This window comes from Octodon degus, unplaced genomic scaffold (assembly GCF_000260255.1).
Source record: "Octodon degus isolate 3935 unplaced genomic scaffold, OctDeg1.0 scaffold00065, whole genome shotgun sequence".
NCBI lineage: Eukaryota > Metazoa > Chordata > Mammalia > Rodentia > Octodontidae > Octodon > Octodon degus.
Window position 1 is genome coordinate 7,447,933 of NW_004524641.1, and position 23,050 is coordinate 7,470,982.

General features: G+C 46.7%; 1 protein-coding gene across 2 annotated transcripts in view; it reads right to left on the minus strand.

Annotated features, from left to right (window-relative positions):
* Window positions 1-23,050, minus strand: part of Rapgef4 (Rap guanine nucleotide exchange factor 4) — a 306,617-nt gene that overhangs the window by 118,930 nt on the left and 164,637 nt on the right. For both annotated transcript variants that reach the window (XM_004634752.1, XM_023719129.1), the window contains 2 exons: window positions 6,774-6,846; window positions 3,613-3,632 (listed from right to left, as the gene is read on the minus strand). In XM_004634752.1, the coding sequence (XP_004634809.1) occupies window positions 3,613-3,632; window positions 6,774-6,846 (93 nt within the window). The remainder of the gene's footprint in view (window positions 1-3,612; window positions 3,633-6,773; window positions 6,847-23,050) is intronic.

Sequence of the window (23,050 nt, forward strand, 5' to 3'; positions counted from 1 at the left end):
CGCCCAGTCTCAATCACTGTCTCAGCACACGCTGGGGGCGGGGCCAGGAAGGCAGGCCTGGGGATGGGACCCAGGCCCCTGCGCCTGATTGTAGGTTTTTTTTTTTTTTTTTTTTTCGGAACTGGGGTTTGAACTCAGGCCCTTGCGCTTGCCAGGGAAGCGCTTATTTTACTAAGCCATTTCCCCAGCCCTGCTTGCAGGCTCTTTAATCTGCTGAGTGATTTGGCCAGCCTGCAACCATAAAGCTTATAATTGTGGTTGGTGTTCAGCATGGTCACCTAGGTATGGCATGTACAATGGGAGGAGGGGGGTACTATTTAAATAGATCAAGGAGAAGAATTTTTTTATAAAGCCAAATGTCCCAAACAATCACAGCCCTATTATAAGAGGCTAGCTCTTGGCTCCCTGGTTATTTACTAACATTTTTCTGAATTATTTCATGGGTTTCACTGTCCTATGTCATTAAACATTAAATGGTGTCTCTATCTGTCACAGTAGTTAGAAGATAAAGTCATTGGCGACCCATTTGTTTCTACAAAAGTGCTCTTTATGCTGGTAAGGGCAGTACATGTCTATTATCCCAGCACTCTGCGAGGTTGAGGCAGGAAAACCACAAGTTCAAACTCAACCCAGGCAACTTAGCAACTAAGCAAGATCCCATCTCCAAAAAGAAAAAAGCGTGGGGATATAATCTGAGATTCCATCACCATCGCTATCAAAAAATAAAATAAAAAATTGAAAAGGCCAATTTTTTTTTTTAGAACTGGGGATTGAACTCAGGCCCTTGAGCTTGCCAGGGAAGCGCTTATTCCACTGAGCCATCTCCCTGGCCCCAAAAAGGCCAATTTCTAAAAAGAAATTTTTCACACAAGGTAAGCCTGAGTCTGGAAATAAAATATAGCTGGCAATGTAGTTAAAAATGTCACATAATGGGCTGGCTAGATAGCTCACAGGACTAAGTGCTTGCTTATTAGGTAAGCACAGGGACTGGGGTTCGATCCCTAGCACTGCATGTAGCACCAGCCCCGCCCCCGGGTGCACTGAGTGGACCACCAAGACCAGGTATGGTGGTGCATGCCTGTAATCCCAGCACTGGTGAGGTTGAAAACAGGAGGATCACTATGAATCCCAGCTGCATCATGAGACCCTGTGTACACACACACACACACACACACACACACACACAGAGAAAATACCACATATTGATATCTATGTTCTTGATTAAAAGTCAAACATGGTGATTAACAGGATTATGAGTAAAAACTGGAAAGGAGAATATATTTTTTCTACGATCTGTCTGGATGCGAAAACAATGGGCTAAGTACTTTTATTCCAGTCCATGGGAATCATATCATTATTTGAAACACAAGGGGAATACAGTATGGCTCAGCATGTAGCTAAAGAAGGTAAATGATGAAAGAAATCATCATATCACAACTTGTTCTCTAAAAAGGAAAAAATTCAATTAAGACCACTTTAAGGCTCTTGGGTTTCTTTTTTAATCTTTCTAGAACATCCACTGTACTTAAGAACATCTTTCATCTCATTTGCTTCATCTGACAGATGGCCCTGGAGAGCAGCCCGCTAGCGCACAGTGTCATTACTACTTGCTAAAAGAAAGTAAGCGTGCTTTTGGTTTGCTTAGAGAATATGACCTAGAACAGCCTGAATGAATACACAAGAGGCAGATGCCGCTACTCACCCTGACGGAACAGCCTAGCCAGTCCCTGAGCCTTTTAGAGCAGCATGCTGAAAAAAACCAGCTCACTGCATGTCATGTTTTGCAAACTTGAGATCATTCTTCTGTCACATGATGACAGCTGCTAGGCCCTCTGCGTAGAGCCTGATGCCTGTTGTCCCTCTGCAGGGGGATCAGCCTAAAGGTCTCAGTGCCTAAGAGAGACGAGCTTCCTTTTGAAGTCTCCAATACTCTAGCCCTCCCGAGGTTCAGACATTAAGCGCGTGCTCCATATGGCCGCTGTCCCTTGAGGAGGAAGGGCAAGGCCCTTTTATCAGTTGACTTGGCTCATGACTTGCGTGCTGTTTGTTACAGCACGGATGCTCCAGGATTTCCATGTGCATCATAGTGGCAGTATTGGCTTACTAGTTTAGACTCTAAGCCAGTGGTGGCACACCTATGCCATGTGTGCCACAGCCGGGCTATCTGCATCACTGGAAAGCTCTAAGTGGTTTATCAGCACTAATGCCTATTGCTTGGAAATCTCTAAGTCTGATCCTCAGAGGTTTATCAACATACAAAGACGTTTTCTTAAAAGCCAAAGGTCAATTGCAAGTTTCACTGAAGAAAGTATTTGAAGGAGAGTCCTACAAAGCAGAAAGGCAATTACTTTATAAAGGACAGGGTTCTTTGCAGAAGAGAAGAGATCACTAGAAATGATCCAAAGCTTGAGAAGATACCCATACTGGCTGTATCAAACGTTTACTGAGCTCTAGTGTTCTTGCTCGATGCTTGCCATAGGTGGCTCCATTTAATATCTACTGTGGCCTTTTGAGGCAGGTGTGACAAGCACCCGCATTGTAAAGATGAGACAAGGATGTTTAGACGAGTCAAAAAGGTGTGCAAAGCTACCTACAGTGCTGGGATCTGAAGTCCTTTGCTGAACCAAACAAAAATTATGATCCAACATCGCTGAGTCTGGAACCCACACTGGTAGTAGCAAAACATCGTTCCAGAACTTCCAATGAGCTCTACAAAAAGAGGCATTAGGAACAGAGGATGAACTCTACAGCAGCTAGAGTCAAAACTCTGAAAGGAGACATAAAAGTAATGTGAAATGAATTGCGATGGTTTCTCTGCCCACAGAATCCTGGGCAGAAGCAGAGAAAGGAAAGAGGGACAACCAGGTCACGTAAGCACATGGGTACAGTGGTCAAGGAGCACAATTACAAGGTAATGTCTCTGAGTGCCAAACAAATGCCACCGCAGATGAATCCCTACACTCTTCCACCATAAAGCTTTCCGTGTTGCTGTCTAAATGTATGGACTAGTCCAGAGGGTTGGCATCACTGTCTGCAAGCCAAGATGCGCTACCGAGTGATGCTGAGCCCTAGAGTGTGCATGTAGCGCTGTGTGTTGGAGGAAGCTCCGCCCTACACCTTCTCCCCACCCATTGCCTCAAAGCAATTAGAACAATTAATTATTTTCGGTTTCCAAAGAGAAATGCTGACTTTAATGCATCCAGATATAATTAGGCGAATTTGTCAACTAATGGGTTTCATAGCTTTTATTCCTTCTAAGAAAAAAGCAACTACATTTTTACATGCTGTTAAACTAATGATTTGTTCTTGCAACACATGCACATCATGGGAAAAAGAAAACACTCAGCAGTTGTACCATTTGCTCCCAGAATAACCTTTCTTTGGACTAAATATCAGAGACATGTGATGACCACGTCAGAGCAGTCACCCCTCTCCCTTTGATATTTTAAAGTGACTCACCAACGATGCCAGAATAAGATTAGAAAAATAATTATTGCTCTGTTGACTGCAGATCGAGAGCTTTCTTTTCTTTCTTTCTCTGATTTTTTTTTTTTTTTTTTTTTTTTTACCTTATGACAGTTTTTACAAGCTAGGCAGAGAGTGGATACTCACATTCTCCTTGTCAGGAATCCCTAGAGGAGAAAAAAGACAGAGACAGGCCATGAATCATCGGATCGGCTTGTACAATGAAAGCGAAATCATTGGCTGAACAAAGCCAAGTAACATTTTGGTCTTTTCCATACAAACTTATACAATGCTACTGAGAAAAACAGCAGCACTGATCAAAATCTGTGACATAAATAAATCAATAAATAAGGAACAGGGCTAAGTGCCCAGGCAACAAAATCCAGGCTTCTTCTGCTTCTCTACCACGGGCTTGCTCTAACTTTCCTGGAGACAAAAATCCTGCATGTGTTCATCTGCACCATATAAGCGGCTGATTCCATTGACCTGCGTGTGCAGCAGAGCACTTAGAGCGTGGGCAGACACACCGCGCTTCCTCCATGTCCTTCCATTACAGAGTGGCTAACACTGGCCCAGAGATTCCCACCTCGGAGCAAGCAGGACCGCAAGCCCAGCAGAACCCAACGCCCATTCTGAACATCACACTCCTGCTGCCTGCAAGTCAGGCCGGTGTGGAGGGAACTGTTCAAAGGGGATCTCAGCTTTCTTAACGTTAACTCTCCTGCCACTGATTCCCTAGTTCACTCATTACAGCAGGTCACGGTCACCTGCCACAGGCAGGCCCCATTCCCGTCACTTTCCCCAGGGCTGTGACCCTGACCACACGGCAAGGCTGGCCCTGCTGTTAGGTCACAGCTTCAGCAGAGCTCAACGCACCCACTGAGGTGGGCACCTGTACTCTTATGTTGAGGAAAGACTACCACAGCTTTCCCCCATCCAAACAGTTGAATTTATTTACTCGATCAATAACGGTCCTGGCAGAAACTAGTTAACCCAAAATTCAGGCAACATTAATGAAATATGAATTTTAAAAACCCATGGCATCTTAATAGAAGTGATAAAGAAATCCTTAATATTGCTGGCAAATACAAAATGAATATAATACGTCTAACAGGACCGCAAGGTGAATACAGACTTATGGGTGTTATTAAGGAAAAAAATCACACCTAGTTGTTAGGTTTGGTAATGATATTATGGTTGTACATATAAAACTTTTTATTCTTAGAAATACCTCCTTGAATATTTGGAGTGGAATGAATGTGCATAGTTGATTAAAAGAAGGAACTATGGGAAAATATAAACAAGCTACAAGTTACTTTATTAATAGTAAACAAATACTAAGTACAGAAACATTCATATTAATTAAAATGATGAAAATAAAGGTGCTGGCTATATAATCCTTTCCAAGTTAGGAATGTTTAAATTACTCAAAATGAGAATAAGAAGCTTTCTGGGAAACAGGAGCAAGGGCAACCAAAGGTGGGAGGGGTTGCAGCCAGCTGGGTCATTTCTGTTTTCAGATCAAGAAGGATGAGGCTGCAGAGGAATCAGGAACAAAAGCCCAAGAATGCTGCAGAGGAAAGCACAGGGGCCTTCCTGCGCCCTGGGACAAGAGAGTCGCCCCAGTATGTGGGGAGAAAAAAAAGGGTTATGGTTTAAACTTCGACTAGAGGGGGACAGAGAAGTTATTAGAGATGGGCCTTTGGGGCGGAGGGACGTGTGTTGTGGAAATCCATAAGTGCGCCCTTCTCCAGTTTGAGGCACAGGGAACAGCAGGACATCCAGGCACAGAGGACCAGCAGGCTCTAGGAGACAGGCTGCCCCAGTGTGTGGTTGGTGGGGCTCTGGGGAAGTGCCGGCTCAGGAAGTATGCGTGTCAGTCACAAGAAGCATGCACTGTGGAGGGGAAGTACACAGAAGAAGAAAAAAGCTGCCCCCATCAGGCTCTTGAGTGTTCTCTAAGCTTTTGAAGTAGAAGAAGAAACTACGAAGGGCAAGAATCCAGGCAGCCAGAGAGATATGAAGAAAGCAGATTTGCAGTCACTGCTTGGTCACCAGCAACTCTGGAGTAGTACACTCGAGCAGTACGGGCCAGAAGCCAGGCTTGGTGGGGCAGCGAGTGGTTACGGTGGAGGGAATGACGGTGAACACCACGAGGGTGCTGGCTCTGTTCTACTTACCCACAACAACCCAAGAGGAAAAAGACCCACAGATGGGCTAGGTATCCTGCCTGAGGTCACACAGCTTGGACGCTGTGCGGCTGGGATTTCAACTCAGACACACCTGAGCCAGTTATCCTTCCCTTAGCCAGGAGCAAAGAAACCAAGAACAGAGAGGAAAAGAAAGAAAGACTTGATCCTCCTTCCTCTGCCTCCCACCCCCTCTGCAGGACAGAAGATAAGAGGGCAGGTATTGCACAGAGGCTGTGAAACATGGGCGGGCGGAAGCTGAGACTGCTGGAGATCAAGGAGGGAGGAGGGGGGCCTGCGGAGAGGGACAAGTCTGGGAGTGAGGGTGGGACTTCAAGGGGCTGGGAAGGGTGTGATACTTAGATGGAAACCCTGCCCAGCAGGGCACCATGGGCAGGGGCTGATATGCCACAAAGGTCAAATGCTTCAGTATTTGGCACTTTGTTACACACACACAGACACACACACACACACACACACACACGCTTCCTAGGGAAACCCAGAGGTACAAAGAGCAATTCCCTGAAACAGTAATGGCATCACACCGGGAGCCCTGCCACGTGGACGGAGGGGACGAAGGCTCCTTGGGGCACATGGACGCCCACCAGAAGTGAGTGTCACACAGAAAAGCGCCCTCCCTCTCATCATCCACCACAAAGGCCTTGGACTAGAAGAGGCCATGGCTGAAGTGGGGCATACGATGACACACGCTGCCTTGTCCTTGATGAACACAGGTGACAGCAGCAAGGATGGGGCAGCAGGGGTGCTGCCGCTGTGTGACTGGGACAGATACAGTTCAAGAATCCTATTCTGTTAAAGGGTACAGAAACAACCACATTTCGCTTTAAAATGAAGACATGAGAGGAAAGTATTCCAACTATGCTGAAGTTCCAGCTGGCACCAGCTCATGCCTCCCCTCATTAGCTAAGACCACAGAACCAAACTATATTAACCATTTCTTAAAATATCTCAAGTGTGAGCTGGCAGGTCTGTTTATGTTCTTAAGACTCTGGAGAATTTCTCTGTCAAGCTGGTGTAAGACGTAGTTTTCTCCATCACATGAAAACACATACCACAAGACAAATTTTCAGATACAAAATGTTCACAGTTGTCACTTACTGTCATTGTTAGAGCCCGTTTCCATAACACCATAAGGAGGAGCCAGAAGTCCTGCCATATACTGTCGATATTTCTGAAAGACAAGATTGTAAACTCACCACAGATATTTACTCACTTTGAGCACTGGCTTATTTACATGTCAAAAAGCAGAAGCACTGGGCGTCAAGGGGCACCAAGAGGCATCCGAGCCTTGTATTGATAGAGCTATGAAAAGTGTTCTCTAGGACTTCCGGTCTCAAATAAAAATGCTGTATGCTAAACCAGTCTTCCTGGGTAGGACTGAATGTGCCCCTTGCCCAGGTGGCAGCTTCTGCCTCAGCTCGCTCATTTCTGAGTTCGAGGCTGAACTGTGTGGGCGCCCTGCCCTCCCCGGCCCCCTGCACCTCTCCCAGCCCCTGCAAACACATGAGCAGCTTTCTGTAGGGAGACAGGGCTGGCACTTGATTTTTATAGATGCAGATACAAATAAATGTGCCGGCTCCTTAATAGGTGAATGGCACTGAATCAGTCTCTTTCGAAGCAAAAAGAAATGCAGCTCTAGAAAAAAATGTCATTTTGAAAGACGCTGATACCCTGCCATCTACCTACTTCCTTTTACACCGCGCACCTGCCTGCTACGTGACCTCCAAAGAACTTTTGGTATGTCGTCAAATAAAATAGCTTGGCTTAATTTAGAACCATTTGGACCCCCTTGAGTTGCATTTCCGTGGCCCTTGGTCAGGGCATGCTCAAAACCTGGGCCTCACGGTATCTATTAGCCCCCGGAGTCTGTTGCGGGGGAGGGATAAGGTTTGGGGAGTGCAAAGCAGCCTGGTGTGTCCAACCAGAGCCCAAGACGCTTTCAGAGAATGGAAGGGAAGGGTAGCTATCCTCTCTTCTCAGGTGATAAGCAGAGCGCCCCTCCCCCGCCCCCAGGAGGAAGGCTGGGCAATTTTATCGCACGGTGTCATGTATATTTATGGGTTGTAATTACGGTGATGCACACATGTTAAACAGCATCAAAAGAATCAACATTCTATGAAATACTCGTGGTTACACAAACGTCAGCAGAAAAGACTTCATCTGTAGCAATGGGCAGCTGGCAAACTCGCACTATTCGGGCAGCCATCTGGCCCATTTGGCAGATTTGAATGGTGTTCGTAACGTGACATTGATGCTTTCTCAAAAGCGCTTTCTAGTCAAGATGTGACTGGGGTTTTTAAAAATCTTTTTTTTCCCCCTTTTCATTCGGAGCAACTGTGCTAACACCTGCATGCAAACATTAAAATCATTATTTTCTCTGCTCGGAGCTAACTAATCACTCAAACACACCCCCAGGGCCAACACACCCCCTGCCTTCCCGCCATTTCCTTTGATAACTCCCCCAGTGCTGAGCTGCTCTCTCTCCTATGACACATCGCCCTTCTTCATGAGAGGCTGTTCAGCAGGCCTGTTTTTGGTAACTACTCTGGGGTCTAAACAAGATAGGCTGTGACAGAGCAGAGAAGGACTGGTTGAAGGTCCTATGACACCCCTCAGAACCTTTAGAGGTATGCCTCTACCTATCAGCGACCTCCAACGGGTTTCTAAAAGAAGCAATTCGATAAATCAAAGGGCCCATCTTACCAAAAAACTTGGAGGCCCTTTGTTTTAGGCAACTCATTGTCAATTCCCACAAATTCCAAGGAAGCCCTTTTCTGATTCCCAAGTGAACGGAATGTCTCATTCCTTCAAATCCCACAGCACATGGTCTGTGCTCTCAAGGAGCACTGTGCCAAGCACCGCTAATAGCACAGAAAGGGGTTCAGTCCTCTTGGAGGCTCATGGGTAGGATTTTGGGACCTGTGTATTGAGCATCGACCACATGGGGCACTGTCTCTAGAAATGGCTCACCACATGGAGCCAGTAGAGTCCTCTGTGTTTGGGAAACACCTATTTTTCGCCACACAAGGTACTTAGTACAGTAATGTCCCTCATCTACATATCTGTCTGCTTAGTCCTTTTAGAATTATTCTGAAATAGATTTTAAACATCATGTCATTTCATCCATAATGTTCAGTAAAAATTTCTAAAGGGTAAAGACCTTTTTTCTCATACAATCATAGCATCACAGTTAAAAACATAATATCCTATTGGTATTCAAATTTCTAATTGTTTCCTAAATGTTACTGATGAGTTGAATTTAAAAAGTACTTCCTTTAACAAGACAACACTGGTTCCAGTATAGCACTTTTTGGTTTAGTGGAGATTACAAATACAGGGTTGAAATATTTATACCTGTAAGCAAAATGTCAGTTTTTAAGGGCATTTTTTAATAAATGGCCACTAATCGGGGAAGTTGATTTTCTTACGTAGCACCCTGAAGTGTTTTCTATACAAATTAGGATGCAAGCAGGTGAAAGGAACAAAACCTATGCCGGAAAATTGCGATGCCTACAGGTTTTGCATATTGCTTGATCACTGGGCAGCATTTTATCTTCCAAAGTGGTTTATAAAAGAAAATGGGATCTGACAGACTGCAAACCTCACTCACAACAGAAAGACACATTAAAAACTAGACGCAAGGCCAGCTTTGGCCTGTCAGTGTTGGCAACATTTCAGAAAGCCTGCTACCATGCTGTTGATGAGGAGGGGAAAAACACATTTCGTCATATATTGCTTATGGAAGTGTAGAAGGATACAGCCCCAGAGGGAAGCAGTTTGGAAACATTCATCAAAATTGGGAATGCATGTTTCTTTTCACTGATGAGGGAACTTTCAGTGGAGCAGAGAAACAGGCTCCTGAAGCACTTGAATACATGTGCAAACCCATGGATCTGTTTGGATATAACAAACAACGACCACCAGAAAAAACCCAAATGTTGATAAACAGGGACCCTGTGTCACTTCCCCGGAAGTAGAGGATAACATTATTTCCTGATTAGTAGATGATGCTGGAGTAGTATGTAGTCTTAAAAAAAGAATGAAACAGGATCCCCTGTGTGGAGGTTGAATGATCTTCACAGCATTTTTTAAATTAAAAAAAAAAAACACATAAGATAGGATGGTGTATATAATGGGAATGAAAATATTGTCATATTTTCATGGGTGACTAAGCATAGATTTGTGAGTGCGTAAGCTATCTCTGGAATGATACACACGAAAAGAGCAACAAGGATTGCCTCTGGAGCCGTGCTCTTGCTGGGTGGCAGGATTCAACATTCACTCTACACCCTTAAGGACACTGGAATCAGGGGCTTCTGGCACCTCTGGGACTAACTGTTCTTCTGTATTTTGCTTTTATTATTGAAGTTCTTTATTAACGCAGCCGAAGAAAGGGTTTTACTACTAAAACAACAAGCAACCAAAAAGAACAAAATGAAAAACACACTGTCATGATTGATGCATTACATCAACTTGAGAATTGCAAAGTTTAGAAGCTTAGCTAAGTGACTCAGCAGGGGGCCAGCGTCCTCACCTTGTAAACATCCTGAGCTTGTGAAAGAGGAGGGCATGGAGATGGTGGGGGGAAATGGCTTGCTTGTCCCTCTTTTTGCTCTCTCTGCCTTGCTGTTTTTGCCACCATGAACTGCTGCCCTCTGCCATGCCAGCCTTGGAACTAGCTGATTACAGACTGACACTTCCACAGACTGTGCACTAAATAAACTTTTCCTTCTGTATTTTTGGCATCATGTATTTTGTCTCAGCAATGAGAAAAAACTAACCAACAGAGAATTTGGTACCAGAGAAGTGGTGTCCTTGCTGTAACTATTTGTGAATGTGTGCTTCAAGAGCCTTTGAAAATGGCTTGTGAGGCCAGCCAAATCAATCAGTGGATTAAAGTGCCTGCAAGCAGGGGCAGAGGCCAGGGGTTCAATCCCTGAGCCTGCCACGTTGGCTCAGCTCCCAGGGTGTGCTGAGACAGTGATTGACACTGGGCATGGTGGTGCGCGCCTGTAATCCCAGCTCTTGGGAGGCTCTAAAAAGATGGGTCACTATGAGTCGGATCTAGTAGTGAGACCTAAACACCCTGTAGACCCTTCCTTAAAATACAAAAAAAGAAAGAAAGAAAGAAAGAAAGAAAGAAAGAAAGAAAGAAAGAAAGAAAGAAAGGGCTTGTGGGCAGAGTTTGAAAAACTCTGGAGATGTCACCTGAAAAAGTGGAACTGGAACACCTTACGGCATTCTGATGAGAGATTCTGGTAAGGGCACAGAAGACCAGAAGGCTGACAGAAACCCTGGTAAAGACCATACTCATGAGGTTTCTGCTGGGAAGGCCTACAATGGCTGTTGGAATTCAGACAACATGTGTTATGGCTTGGTAGAAAGTTTGTTTGCATTTTGCTTGTGTCCAGAGACTTTGCCTGAGGCTAAGATTAATGGCAGTAGACTAATCTGGCAGAAGAAATTTCAAGGCAGTTCAATACTGAGGCGGTGGCATAGTTATGTTGGGACTTTTAGCCAGATCTATGTTGAGAATCAAGAACACAGAGCCCAACAAGATGATTTAAAATGTGAGTCTGACCAGAAGACAAGCTTCAGTAAAGTTATATACTGCAAAGACAGAGCTGAGGAGCTCTGGATTACTGAGAAGGATCGGAATAGAAAAGATGGCCTGAGGGCAAAACAGGAAGCAGCATGTCTCCACCCTTTGCAGCCTCAAAACTGAAAAAGTGAAAGGAGAAAGCCTTTGAGGAGAAAGCCACAGAGCACCAGGTTCCAGAATGGCACTAGCAAAGAAAATTTTTCCTCAGAATTGGATCCAGAGTACCCAGTAATCCAGGCACTGAAACCCTACAGCCAAGAGAAAAGAAAGCCTGGGTACTGCGCCAGCTGGCAGCAGACCTTGGCAGCATTCACTTGGCACTGGACTTAGGTGCATGCAGAATACACAAGTTGTAGGGCTAAGAAGGCTTCCACCCCAATTTCAGAAAGCCTGGGAGGCCAGGCAGTACACCAGCGAGGGCAGTGCGTGTAGCTGTGAATGTGAAGCCAAAGGTGTAGTGGAGACCCCAGATGTTTGGAGAAGCCAGGAACATGCATTATCTAAGGCAACCTGCAAGAAGGGAGCACATTGGGCCTAAGAGAGGAGCTGTGGAGCTATAACCACCAGAAGTGACATAGGGGTACAGCCACCCAAGCCTTTTGGAGCTCAAAATTTGCCACAGATTGCCTTGGATGCTGAACCTGGAACTACAGGACTTAATGTTTGCCCTGCTGGATTCTGGATTTCCTTTGGGCTCATTCCTTTGCATTTTCCTGTTTGTACCTTTTGGAATGAGAATGTTTATCATGTGCCAGTGAATGTTGGAAGTGTTTAGCTTCTCATTTGTACAGGGGCTTGCACCTAAGAGTTTGCCTTATATCTCAGAGGAGACTTGCGACTTAGACTTTTCAGCCAAGCTTAAACTGGTAGGACTTTGACAACTCCTATTATCAACTAACTGCCTTTGGCATAAAGGGATGTGCATTAAGTCTTTGGGAGGCTGGAGTAGAATGTTATGGTTGTAATATAACACCGCGATAGAGTTAATACTGGTTCTTAAGGACCATTAAACATGTGTCCAAATGTTTACGTTGTGAAATGATAAGAATAAGCATGTCTTTGTATCTGGAATCTGGTTTAAAGAAGTGTGCTTGTTGCCAAGCCGACAAGGGATGGATTGTAATGGTTGATACACTGTGTCAACTTGAGAAGTGAGAAGTTCTTCATTGATGGTGTGGCTGGGTAGCCTGCATACAATGTAAGGGAGGTAAAGAGGTTTGCTTCTCCTCCTTTTCACTTTCATTACTTCTTCTGTCTTCTGCTGCGTTGACTACTGCCCCTGTGCCATGCCACCCTGCCTTGGAGCCAGCTAATTACTAACTGAAATTTCATCCACAAACTGTGAGCTAAATAAATCCTTCCATCCTTAATTTTGAGTGTCAAGTCTTTTGTTTCAACCATGAGAAAAAAGTAACTAACACACATACCAGCAATCAAAGCCAAAACAAAATCCAAACCAGATCCAAAACTAAAGGGAAGACAAAACTGAGAACACAGAAGACCATTGTTTGTGCACCTTGTCTACCATCCCAGCCCTTCGATCACCCCCTCGTGGCCAGCAAGTGATCAAAGAGGCTTACACACAACCCACCCCAGCCAGTCAAGTCACCTCCAGCTATCCAAAGTTGCCTTGGTTGTTCAAATATTCCTAAGTGAGGTTCCAGACCTCATGGAGAAGAGACAAGTTGGTCCTAGTGGATCTCATATAAGTTCCTTGCCCTCACCCACAGAACCTATGGGCATAATAAAATGGTGATTGGCAGATACCTGTGAAATCTGGCATGAGGGCTACACAGTAACAGACGCCTTGGTTAGACTGCAGCATCTGAAAGTGAGGCCATGATATGACCAAACCTAATGCATGTGCTACTGACTTTGGGATTGGAAGGCGGCAGGAAGCCTGCTGGGGTTGGCAGGAACAGTGGATGAGCCTTAAAGGACAGTGAGGGGGCTATTACAGAAGATGGCGGCCCTGCCCCTCGTTGTCGTGTGGTGATTGGCTTGCGGTCCTGTGGAAAGCAAAACATTCCCAGTGACTTGATGGGTCCAGCTCCCTTCAGGGAGCATGTCAACTGTTAGCTGTTTCCTTTTAGCTATATATTTGAAGGTTCAGCTACAGATGAGCTACCAAAGGAGGTATTCAGTTTGCAATCAGAATTTAGAGTAAATATTAATTAGGATCTAGGATTTGTAAAGTTCAAAAGTAAAACTATTTGTTATCTCCAATCTCTCAGCAAAAAATCTGCAAAGTAAAATGGCCTCACAACAGAGATCAAATATAGGTCTCTGGCACCAAAACAAAGCCCCAGAGTCAAGAGGCCAAGGGTGGGGCTGGGAAATCCTTTGAAGACTTTAGGAAGATTTAAGGTGGAACAGTACCTCCCAGATGCAGCAGATTCAGAAAGCCCCAAAATAGAGAAGGGTGTGCCAGGCTATGGTGGCACACACATGCACACATGTCACAGCAAAACCCTGTGAGAGGGGGCCAGGGAGATGGCTCAGTGGAATAAGCACTTCCCTGGCAAGTGCAAGGGCCTGAGTTCAATCCCCAGTTCCACTGGAAAAAAAGAAAGAAAGAAAGAAAGAAAGAAAGAAAGAAAGAAAGAAAGAAAGAAAGAAAGAAAGAACAATTTGAGCCAGGGAGAGGGCTCAGTAGAATAAGTACTTTCCTAACAAGTGCAATGGCCTGAGTTCAATCCCCAGTTCCAAAAAAAAAAAAAAAAGACCCAGACAGAGAGCGAGACAGAGAGAGACAGAGAGAGACAGAGAGAGACAGAGAGAGACAGAGACAGACAGAGACAGAGACAGAGACAGAGACAGACAGACAGAGACAGAAAGACAGAGACAGAGACATAGAGGCACTTAGGCTCAGATACTTGTATACATGGGTAGAGGTTTTATCTAATGAAGTGGATTATACGTGAGAAACTCACCAAGACTTCCAACAAATTGCACCATCTTCAACTAAAAGAGACAGAGAAAGTACATGATAAAAATAGTCCGTGGACCCCCCACAGTCTTAGGAGTAGAAAACAAACCAACCCAGCTGCCACTGTTTTTTTACAAAAAGAGAAGATGATTCAGAAGGGAGGACGAAAACAGCCCAGGAGCAGAACCAGCCCACTGGAACTTCAATCGTTTTCCAGGCAGACTTCAGAATCGCCACAGACAGTGACCATGTGTCTCCTTCTTGCCAATCTTTCTCTTTTTAGATAAAACTAGGAAAGGGACGTGGGGATTCCAGGTCTGCATGAGGCTACTGCTAACCAGATCCAGGCACAGCTGTGGGGTGCAAGGCCGGCACACAGCAGGATGGCCCACTGTACTCCTGCAGGGGGGCTGGCCCTACAGCCATCTGCTCCAGTGAAGTAAATAAATAAAAGGTAGAGAGCAGACAAGGAGATCTTAACTAAAATACTGTACTTTAAAGAAGACTACAACTTGTAGGAACCAGCCAAAATTCCCCCAGGCGATACCTTTTAGCATTCCTCTGTTAAATCTAGAGTCTTCCTTATCAGCCTCAACACACCCAGACCTCTTTAGGAACGCAGCAGTACTAAAAGTTCATAAATTAGCTTAATGGAGAAAATAAGGAACAGGAGTTTGATCCTAACATGAAGACACAGGTTGGGCAAACCCGAAGGTTTAAATTACCTATTGTTGTTTTTAAAAGCCCATACCTGTAGAATGGGCTAATACTGGGGTGTGGGTACCTTCAAGAGAGGTACAAGTGTCCCCAGCTTCAAAAGCGTAATGTGTCTCCTCTCCTTGAGTGCCTGCCCACATTTCACTCTTGTGTATACCCTAAATCTCTAACCGTCCCCTTTCTGAGACTCTTATGGACAGATCCCAAACATTCTTTTTCTCTAACAGAAGTCAGCGAACCTGCTGCAAAAGGGTGGCTTATTTCAGCACTGAGAACCTCTCAGTCCCAGCCCAAGACAGGCTCATCTGGCATTGCCCAGCAGAGCACGAGTGGCTCTGGGAGGCAAGGGAAGATGACAGCAGCACAGTGGCAGAGTCACCTGTGGAGGTGGAGTAACTGCTACCATCCAGAAGGAGCAAGAACAGGCGCCCTTCTGATACCTTCAACAGATACTACCTAAAGGAAACCTACACTGCGGTGTGGTTCCCATCTGAAAAACAGACCACGCAAAGGCACTTCCAACGCCACAATGAAGAAGGCCTGCACACACAGGTCAGCTGAAACCTGAGGGCAGCAGTCTTCCTGGGGTGACCTGGCACGTCTTCACGATGGGTAATCACTGTCACCCCCCACTTCCACATCCCCACTGCTGAGTTGTGTGGTAGCCTGCCTGAGCCCTTTGACAATGTCTTTTTGGGGGCCCTGCCAACCCTTCTCCTGGGTCCAAACACATTCTACCACAGAAGTAGGTTACACAGCCTCGGGCAGTCATTTTTCCAGTGGCCAGCTGTACTTGGGAAAGAGCTGTGCTGTCACTTCAAGGACCAGAATGACAGCAACTCAGCAGAGGTAAGTCACCAGCCAACTGCAGGCAGGAGCCACACACTGATTCAGTGGGGTGGGGGAAGCTGAGCTCTAATGTTGCTCTAAACTCTTGCACTGTGGCCTTGGGACCGTGTCCTCGTGTGTGACGCTCAGGTCAATCTGGGCTTTTCTGTTTTGGAGACCTTTTGCTCCTGTCCAGAGAAGTTTTCCAAGACCCTGTCTAGGGTAGATTCAGGGTCACAGTGACCACAAGTCTGGATTTAGTCCCAACTCTGAGGCCCATGGTGGCAGCATCGTGTTTTTCAGGGACATTACCCGACCACAGCTGCCAGCCTGGGCTGTGGCAGGAGGATGCCACTTCCCAGCCCCCCCACACTTCTAAGGGCACTCAGGAAATCCATTTTCCAAATGACATGGAAGTCAGAAGTCCCACTGAGGTCCTAGAAAAGCTTGCAGGCTAGGTTCTGAGGGCCTCCTCCTAGCTGGCTGCTGATCACCTGTGTCGCTGCAGGCAAGCTTTCTGGATTTTCATCAGTGACTTACACACTCTGAATGAGGGCAAGGGTATTGAAATTTTGTTCTGCAGCACCTAGGGTGCCTTAGTGGACCCCAGGGTGGAGACACAGCACACAAGCAGCCCCTTTGGAAGCCAGTGTCCCCACGTTAATTTATTCTATTAATTAGAGTTCTATGAGCAATTGCCCTTGGATCTGTCTTCTAAAAATATATTTAAATAATCGCTAGACATCCAGCTAGGATGGTATCTATCCCTCAATGATCTCCGCAAAGAATCAGTGAGGGCCGTCTCATGCTCTCTGCACATATTGTCTGCTCTCTGCTCGGGGTGAGGGACTGGCAAGTGGCAATGAACTGAACCATTTGTCAGCAGCATCAGGGCTCAGATTGTAAGGGTGAGGCCCTGCAGGGCACCCCTGACCTATGCCCATGGAGGTGTGCGGCACCCCACAGCAGGGCACCCAGCAGGCCAGGAGGGCACAAGACACGGATAAACAGGAGCTCTTCCTGGAGCTGGAATTTTCTTCTATGTCAAGCAGTTTAAAGGATTATTTTTATACTTTTACATTATGGAATAGAAAGCTAAATTTGCATAAATTTTAAAGATTAAAGCGTAAGACTTCAAAGAAATCCTGAACTGGTTGCTGGCTACTTCTAGCTACAAAGAGTCCAGACCCCAGGCATTATGTATTGATTTCCTCTGCATTCAGTGGAAAAAGCCAAGGACCTCTGATGTTATGGAAAGCACGCGGACAGTGGAACTGCACAAGCCTCAGCCCGGGTTCTGGTTCCACCTTAAACTACCTGTGCGAACTCAGAAGGCATTGCTTAGAGCTCCTAGGTGAGGGCCCCGATGGGAGAGTGGCTGCTGGCAAGAATAATGATCACAGCAATAATAAAGCAAAGACGAACCAAGTGAATCATGGCCTGTGTGGTGATATTTCCTGATGAGATGGTCTCCAGCCTTGGGAAAGAGCATTTTCTACATTGCGTCTCTGTATTACTGAGGCTCTGGCTGGGCACATGAGATAAAGCCCCACAATACCCCTGCTGATCTGGGGCTGTGGAAAAATAAGAATTTGAATAATATATTTTCTTAAGGCACAACAAGCTACAGAAACAGCACAGGGCCAGGGATGTAGCTCAGCAGCACAGGGTCTGCCTGGCAAGTGTGAAACCCCAAGTTAGATTTCCTGTACCAACAAAACAAAACAAGAAACAGCACAAGATCCTGAGTGATAGAGGGAGGAAGCACACAAGAAAGAAAAGCCCAAAAAGACCACCCATAAGCAAAGACTTCCAGCCATCAGAACTGTTGGCTATTACCAGTTTTCTTCCTAAAATTAATGGGCAGGTTTTAAAGTGAAAAACAGCAGGAGAAGGTAGGAAGGACGAAGCAGGGGAACTGGATACAAAGGAAGAGAGGTCCTTAGCCAGGGAGGCCAGCTGCCCGGCCCCAAATCAAGTCCTAGATGCACTACTAACTGCACAGATATTCTCCAGGAGTAGGCTAAGGAGGGTCTCTAAAAGGGTATGACCAGGTCTGTCTCACCACAGATTAACTGCTCCCCTCCAGGTGTCTAAGGAATGGGGGAGGGGAAGACAGGCAGAATGGCCTGTGGCCAAGTAGGTGGTGGGGCTAAATCCAACACCGGTCCCAAACCCTGAGTCCTGGTTCGGGGTCGCTCCCAACCACAGCAGGGGCATCCTCTCTTACAGTGGCTTCCTGTGGCATCTACTGGCCACACCTGTCTGAGAGGTGAGTCACAGGACTCAGAAAGGCTGGCAGCTGCACCCCGGCAAGCCCTCCGCAACTAGAAGACAGGGTGCTGGCAGGACGACCTCTTTACCTTGAGGGTCAATGTACTCCTGGCAGTGTGTGGCCTTCCCTGGGGTTGTCTGAGCTGCTGTCCAGCGCCACAGATGCCATCCAGGCTGTCAGTAGAAGCGCTCACCTTGCAGCCAGCATAGCACTGTGACTGACACTAGTCACCAGCCAGAGACCTGAGCCTTGGCCACCACCTTTCCAGTAACTGTTCTCTTGCCTGTCCCTCCCCTGGGTAATCAGCAGGCTGGATCTGCAGTCCCTGGGCTGGAATGCTCAGCACTAGCGAGTGTTAGAAACAGGAAGTCATGTGGACGATTGACAAGTTTCTCCCCAACACCTAGTGAGGGAAGAGGAGAGGAGCCTGTGTTCGGAATGGGAACCAACTAGTGAGAGCTTTTGTGCACAGTGTCCTGACTGGGCAAGCAGAGCACAGGAGAGTTTGCGGCTTGGGACACACCTCAACCTAATGTCCCCTTCAGTGTATTTTACTAGGTCCACCCAAAGCATTCAGGATAAGCTCACAGAAGGAAAGGTGAACAGCAAGTCACCTGCACTTTTTATGAAAGCTTCCTGATTACACATGGGGAGAGCTAAGGAGAGAGAGGCAGTGCTTTGCCCAGCCCTTCTCTGCTTCTCGGAAAGAGTCCTTCTACAACCTTTGCCTAATGTGAAAATGAAGGTGGGCAATTGCTGTTAAAACCTTACCAAGGGGCCAGGGAGATGGCTCAGTGGAATAAGCGCTTCCCTGGCAAGCGCAAGGGCCTGAGTTCAATCCCCGGCTCCACAAAAAAAAAAAAAAAAAAAAAAACACCTCACCAAGCTAGAGCTTTCGTAGCATATTCTGGTAGAAAAGAAGGCCAAAAAAAGTAAAGCAGTTAGAGGTAGAAACCTGCTGGCAGAGTTCTTCATGGCTAGGTTTCAGCCACATGCACTGCATACCACACGACGTACCACACTGGCCGAGGGGGCCTCTACATCAAGTGACGATGGTACCTCGGTGGCTGTTGCTAACTGCTGCGGGGAGGCAGGGTAAGCACTCCAATGACAGGGACCAAGCCAGCTGTTTTGGCAGGAGAGGGGAGTGAGTCACGGGCAGGTATGCTGACAAGTTCTATCTCGCACATCAGGAGCCAAACAGTACTGGGACAAAACTTCCATGTCAAAAGGAGTCAATACCAAATTCAACCAGTTTCAGTGCAGTCCGGTAGCAAGGTATGACATATTCTGCTTTGTTGTTTCTCAATTCTACAGCATTAGCATGAGACAAGGCACAAATAACTTCCATAGCTACTATTTCAATGATACTGAGTTTCATCCTTTGGCCTTACTGAAGGTACTTTTTTCTTTCTTTTTTTTTCCATGGTACTGGGGATTGAACTCAGGACCTTATACTTGCCAGGCCAGTGCTTATGCCACTGAGCTATCTCCCCAGACCTACTGAAGGTATTTCCAAAAGAGGCAAATGCTGCTTGCCAACCCACAACCAGCGGTAGTCTGAATGTCACCATCACACAATGGGTCTCATGGAAGATTCTACAAGCCTGAGCTCCTTTAGGAGCCAGCAAGACTAAATAAAGCCCAAATGGGACCACGCTACAAGTGACCGATGAAAGCTTCCGACCAACTCACCTGTTCAAAGAGCTGTCTCCCATGAGGCGGGGAAGGTGACCACGGCTCTGATCAATAAGGGTGGGGTCCCTCAGGTACTCTCAGGTGGAAGGTAGTAATTCCTGAAGAGCAGCAGGATAGCTAAGTCTCACTGCATCATAGACAGTGAACAGATTTACCATGAAGGAATGAGAGGATAAATATACTTTCATGGAGTCAGTCAGCAAATGCTAAGTGTAAGCAGCCATGATAAGGGAGGCCTGAGGAGTCCCCTGGAGCCTTGTGGTCCAGCAAGAGAAACAACCATTCACATGTGCCTGCACAAATAACTGTATCCACACAACAGTGCCGTGTGATAGAAAAAAGAGGTACACGGGATGTACTGAAACACAGCCAGAGAGTAGAGGGAAGGCCAGTTTAGATATGGGGGCGTCAGGAAGACACTGACTCTGAGGCTGAGGAGGGTCAGAGGGAGTCAGACTGGGAGGAAACTGGTGGGGAGGTGAGGGATGAGGAAGGCCAGTGTGGTGGTTGGAGAGTAAGCACTCAGTGTGGAAGAGGATGGCCGTGAGGCCCGGGCAGGCAGGGCCAGACCAGGCCTTGTGTCATGATAAGGATTCTGGCCATTTTTCTAGCATAACAGGAGGGGGGCACTTGAAATGGGTGAGTAACATTAGCAGGTAGATGCTTTAAAAACATTCTGGCAGCTTTGTGGAGCTGGTTCCCGTGGAAAAATAAGGAAGACACTGCATAATAAGGAGGAGGGCAGGCCTGGATTCAGCCCCTCAAAGAAACCAAGGAAAGGGGAGAGGAAAGAGAGGAATGTTGTTTAGCAGGCAGAGAGAGACAGGGTACCTGCCCCCTAACGGCGCAGGCAAAACAAGCTCCATCTACTTACTGGCGGCAATATTACAACCTCTGGTTTCTTATTGAAGCACACTGCTGTACATCTGCGCCTCTAATATGACTAAAAGGCTCAGAGAATTCAGGGGGGTCCCCAGGAGGAGTGTAATTTAAGTTAGCACACACTCAGTATATGCCAGTAATTAATTAGCTGTGGACTTCTCTTAGGGAAATGCAAACTGAGAGGAAAATGCACACACAGTAGGTCAAGGCTACTTAATTAGAAGTCATAAAATAACTTTCTCTGGAGCTGTTACTGCACAGTAAATCCTAAGGCCCTCTCATCGCAGTAAGTCTGAATCTGCTGCAGTTTGTCTAATGGGAACAGCAGCAGTAAAAATATCGACTATTGCCTGCTGGCTCTGGAAAACAGCTGGTTGATATATTATTTATCTGTATTTGTCTTTGAAAGGGAATGGACAGTACATCTAGTTATTCTAAATTAAAACTAACGAACTCTAACCCCTATAAAATTAACAGTAATATCAGTAATATAAATTAGAAACATGGGAATTCAAAACAGGGGCTCACGTACTGATAATACAGAATTGGGAAGCATGGGTCATTTAAAAACCTGAAATAATGGATCATTTCAAAGCAAGTCAGAGCCCACGCCTGCTTCCCATTAGTGCACACCACCAAGGATTCTATTTTTGGCTTTGTTGTTATTCAATACACAGAGCAAAGGGCAGTCAGCAGGGCAAGAAGTGGCAGAGAGAGGAAATTCAAGGGACAGGAAGCCGCCGCTGGCTCAATGAGCTATCTGAGCTTCCCAGTTAGGGCTATCCTGAGTTATCTGAGCTTCCCAGTTAGGGCTATCCCCTGCGTCTCTGGCTTAGCCCTCCCCAGTCTCTAAGTACTAGGGCACCGGCTCTAGGCATTCCCCAGGCACGCCTACCACACTTCTGATCACGCTTCTCTAGACGCATTCCTGTGCAACCCACCTGTCCCATCTCCTTGACTCCTATCCTACCCTGCAGCTCCCAGTGGGCCAGGGCCGTTCACGGTGTCACAGTTTTCACCAATCGCCCGGATGTGACACAAGGACAGTGACCCTGGTCTGTTTGGTACACTCACCAGTCCAGAGTGTGCTTACCTTCCATTACTCTTCATGTTTATAGACTTTCTACTTCAAAGATGCCTTTCAAACTCTGGTAGCTTTCCAGCCCACACACGTTGCTTGTGTGCAGAACACCTGCCTAGCAGGCTGGAAGCCCTGGATTCCATCATTTTAAAGAATGACCTTGTCGCTCTAAGCCAACATATCTGTACTGCTCGTGTCTAGCGTCACCATATGGCATGGGGGAATGCGGCACCTTGAACCCTGCAGGAAAATCCTGGCTTCCGTCATCTCTCCACTCTGAGTCCTGTGGGCTCTGTCTTCTCTGGCTTCTCTGCAGGGCGTGTCCTTACATGCCCCTCCAGGGCTCTGTACTTGGTCATGTCCTTCTGTGTCATCAAACAACACATCAGGCCCTGTTTCTCACAGCATGAAAACAAGGGGCAAAAACGGAAAGGAAGCCTTTGCCAACCAAAAAAAAAACCCGGAAAATAAAGGGCCAAGGGACCAAAAAAAAGAAGCAAGAAAAAAGGGCAAAGCAAAAAAAAAGGGGGGGGGGGGATGCGAGCTAAAACTTTAAAATCCAGGAAAACAGAGCTCCAGACCCAGCCTTGCTAATCTCTGCCGGGGCAGGCCCGCCTGAGGTGCTAGGACAGACGGTCCTGAGCTCACCTCTCAGGCCAGCCCTGTGCGCCTCTCCATCCTCATCCCTCACGTTCTCCTCCTGGGCGCTGTTTCCAACCACGGGGGCTTGCAACAGCTGAGCTCACCTGGTGAGGCCGCCTGCTGCCCTGCAGCCTCTCAACCGAGATTGCCCAACGCCTCCTCAGCGCCGTCCTCCCTGAGCCCCTCTACACAAGTTCTGTGTTCCTCTCCTTTGCAGCACTCTGCAATCCGTGTGTCTAAGCAACACATCACTGGCTCTGAGTGTGCGCTGCTGCAGTTCCCTTCTCCTCCACTCCAGGCTAAGAGGGCAGGCAGCAGAGCCCCGTCTGCCTCTCTCTGCACCTCGAGCCTAGCACAGTGCCTGAAAGCTCAGAGGCTTTGAGTGGGCACCCACAGAGTGAATGAGTCATTGATCCAACTTCTGATCCCCTCTAAGACTCAAGATTCCTCGTTAACAAACCAGAAATGTGACCAAGGCAACCCTCATGGCCGACGGAGGATGGATCAAAGTAAGCCAAGTACACCCTGCCTCCCTGGCCCCAACTAAATACTGGCTCTCTTGCCTCAACATCGCTATTCCTCTTGGACCACTTCTGCCAGAGGACAGATTTTCATTTAAACAATAATCACTGGAAAGAAAAACCAGCCTAATGATGCATGAAGAGCTACAAACCTAAACCTAGTGATTTGGGGCGATGATGAAAGACGCTTTTTGAAATCA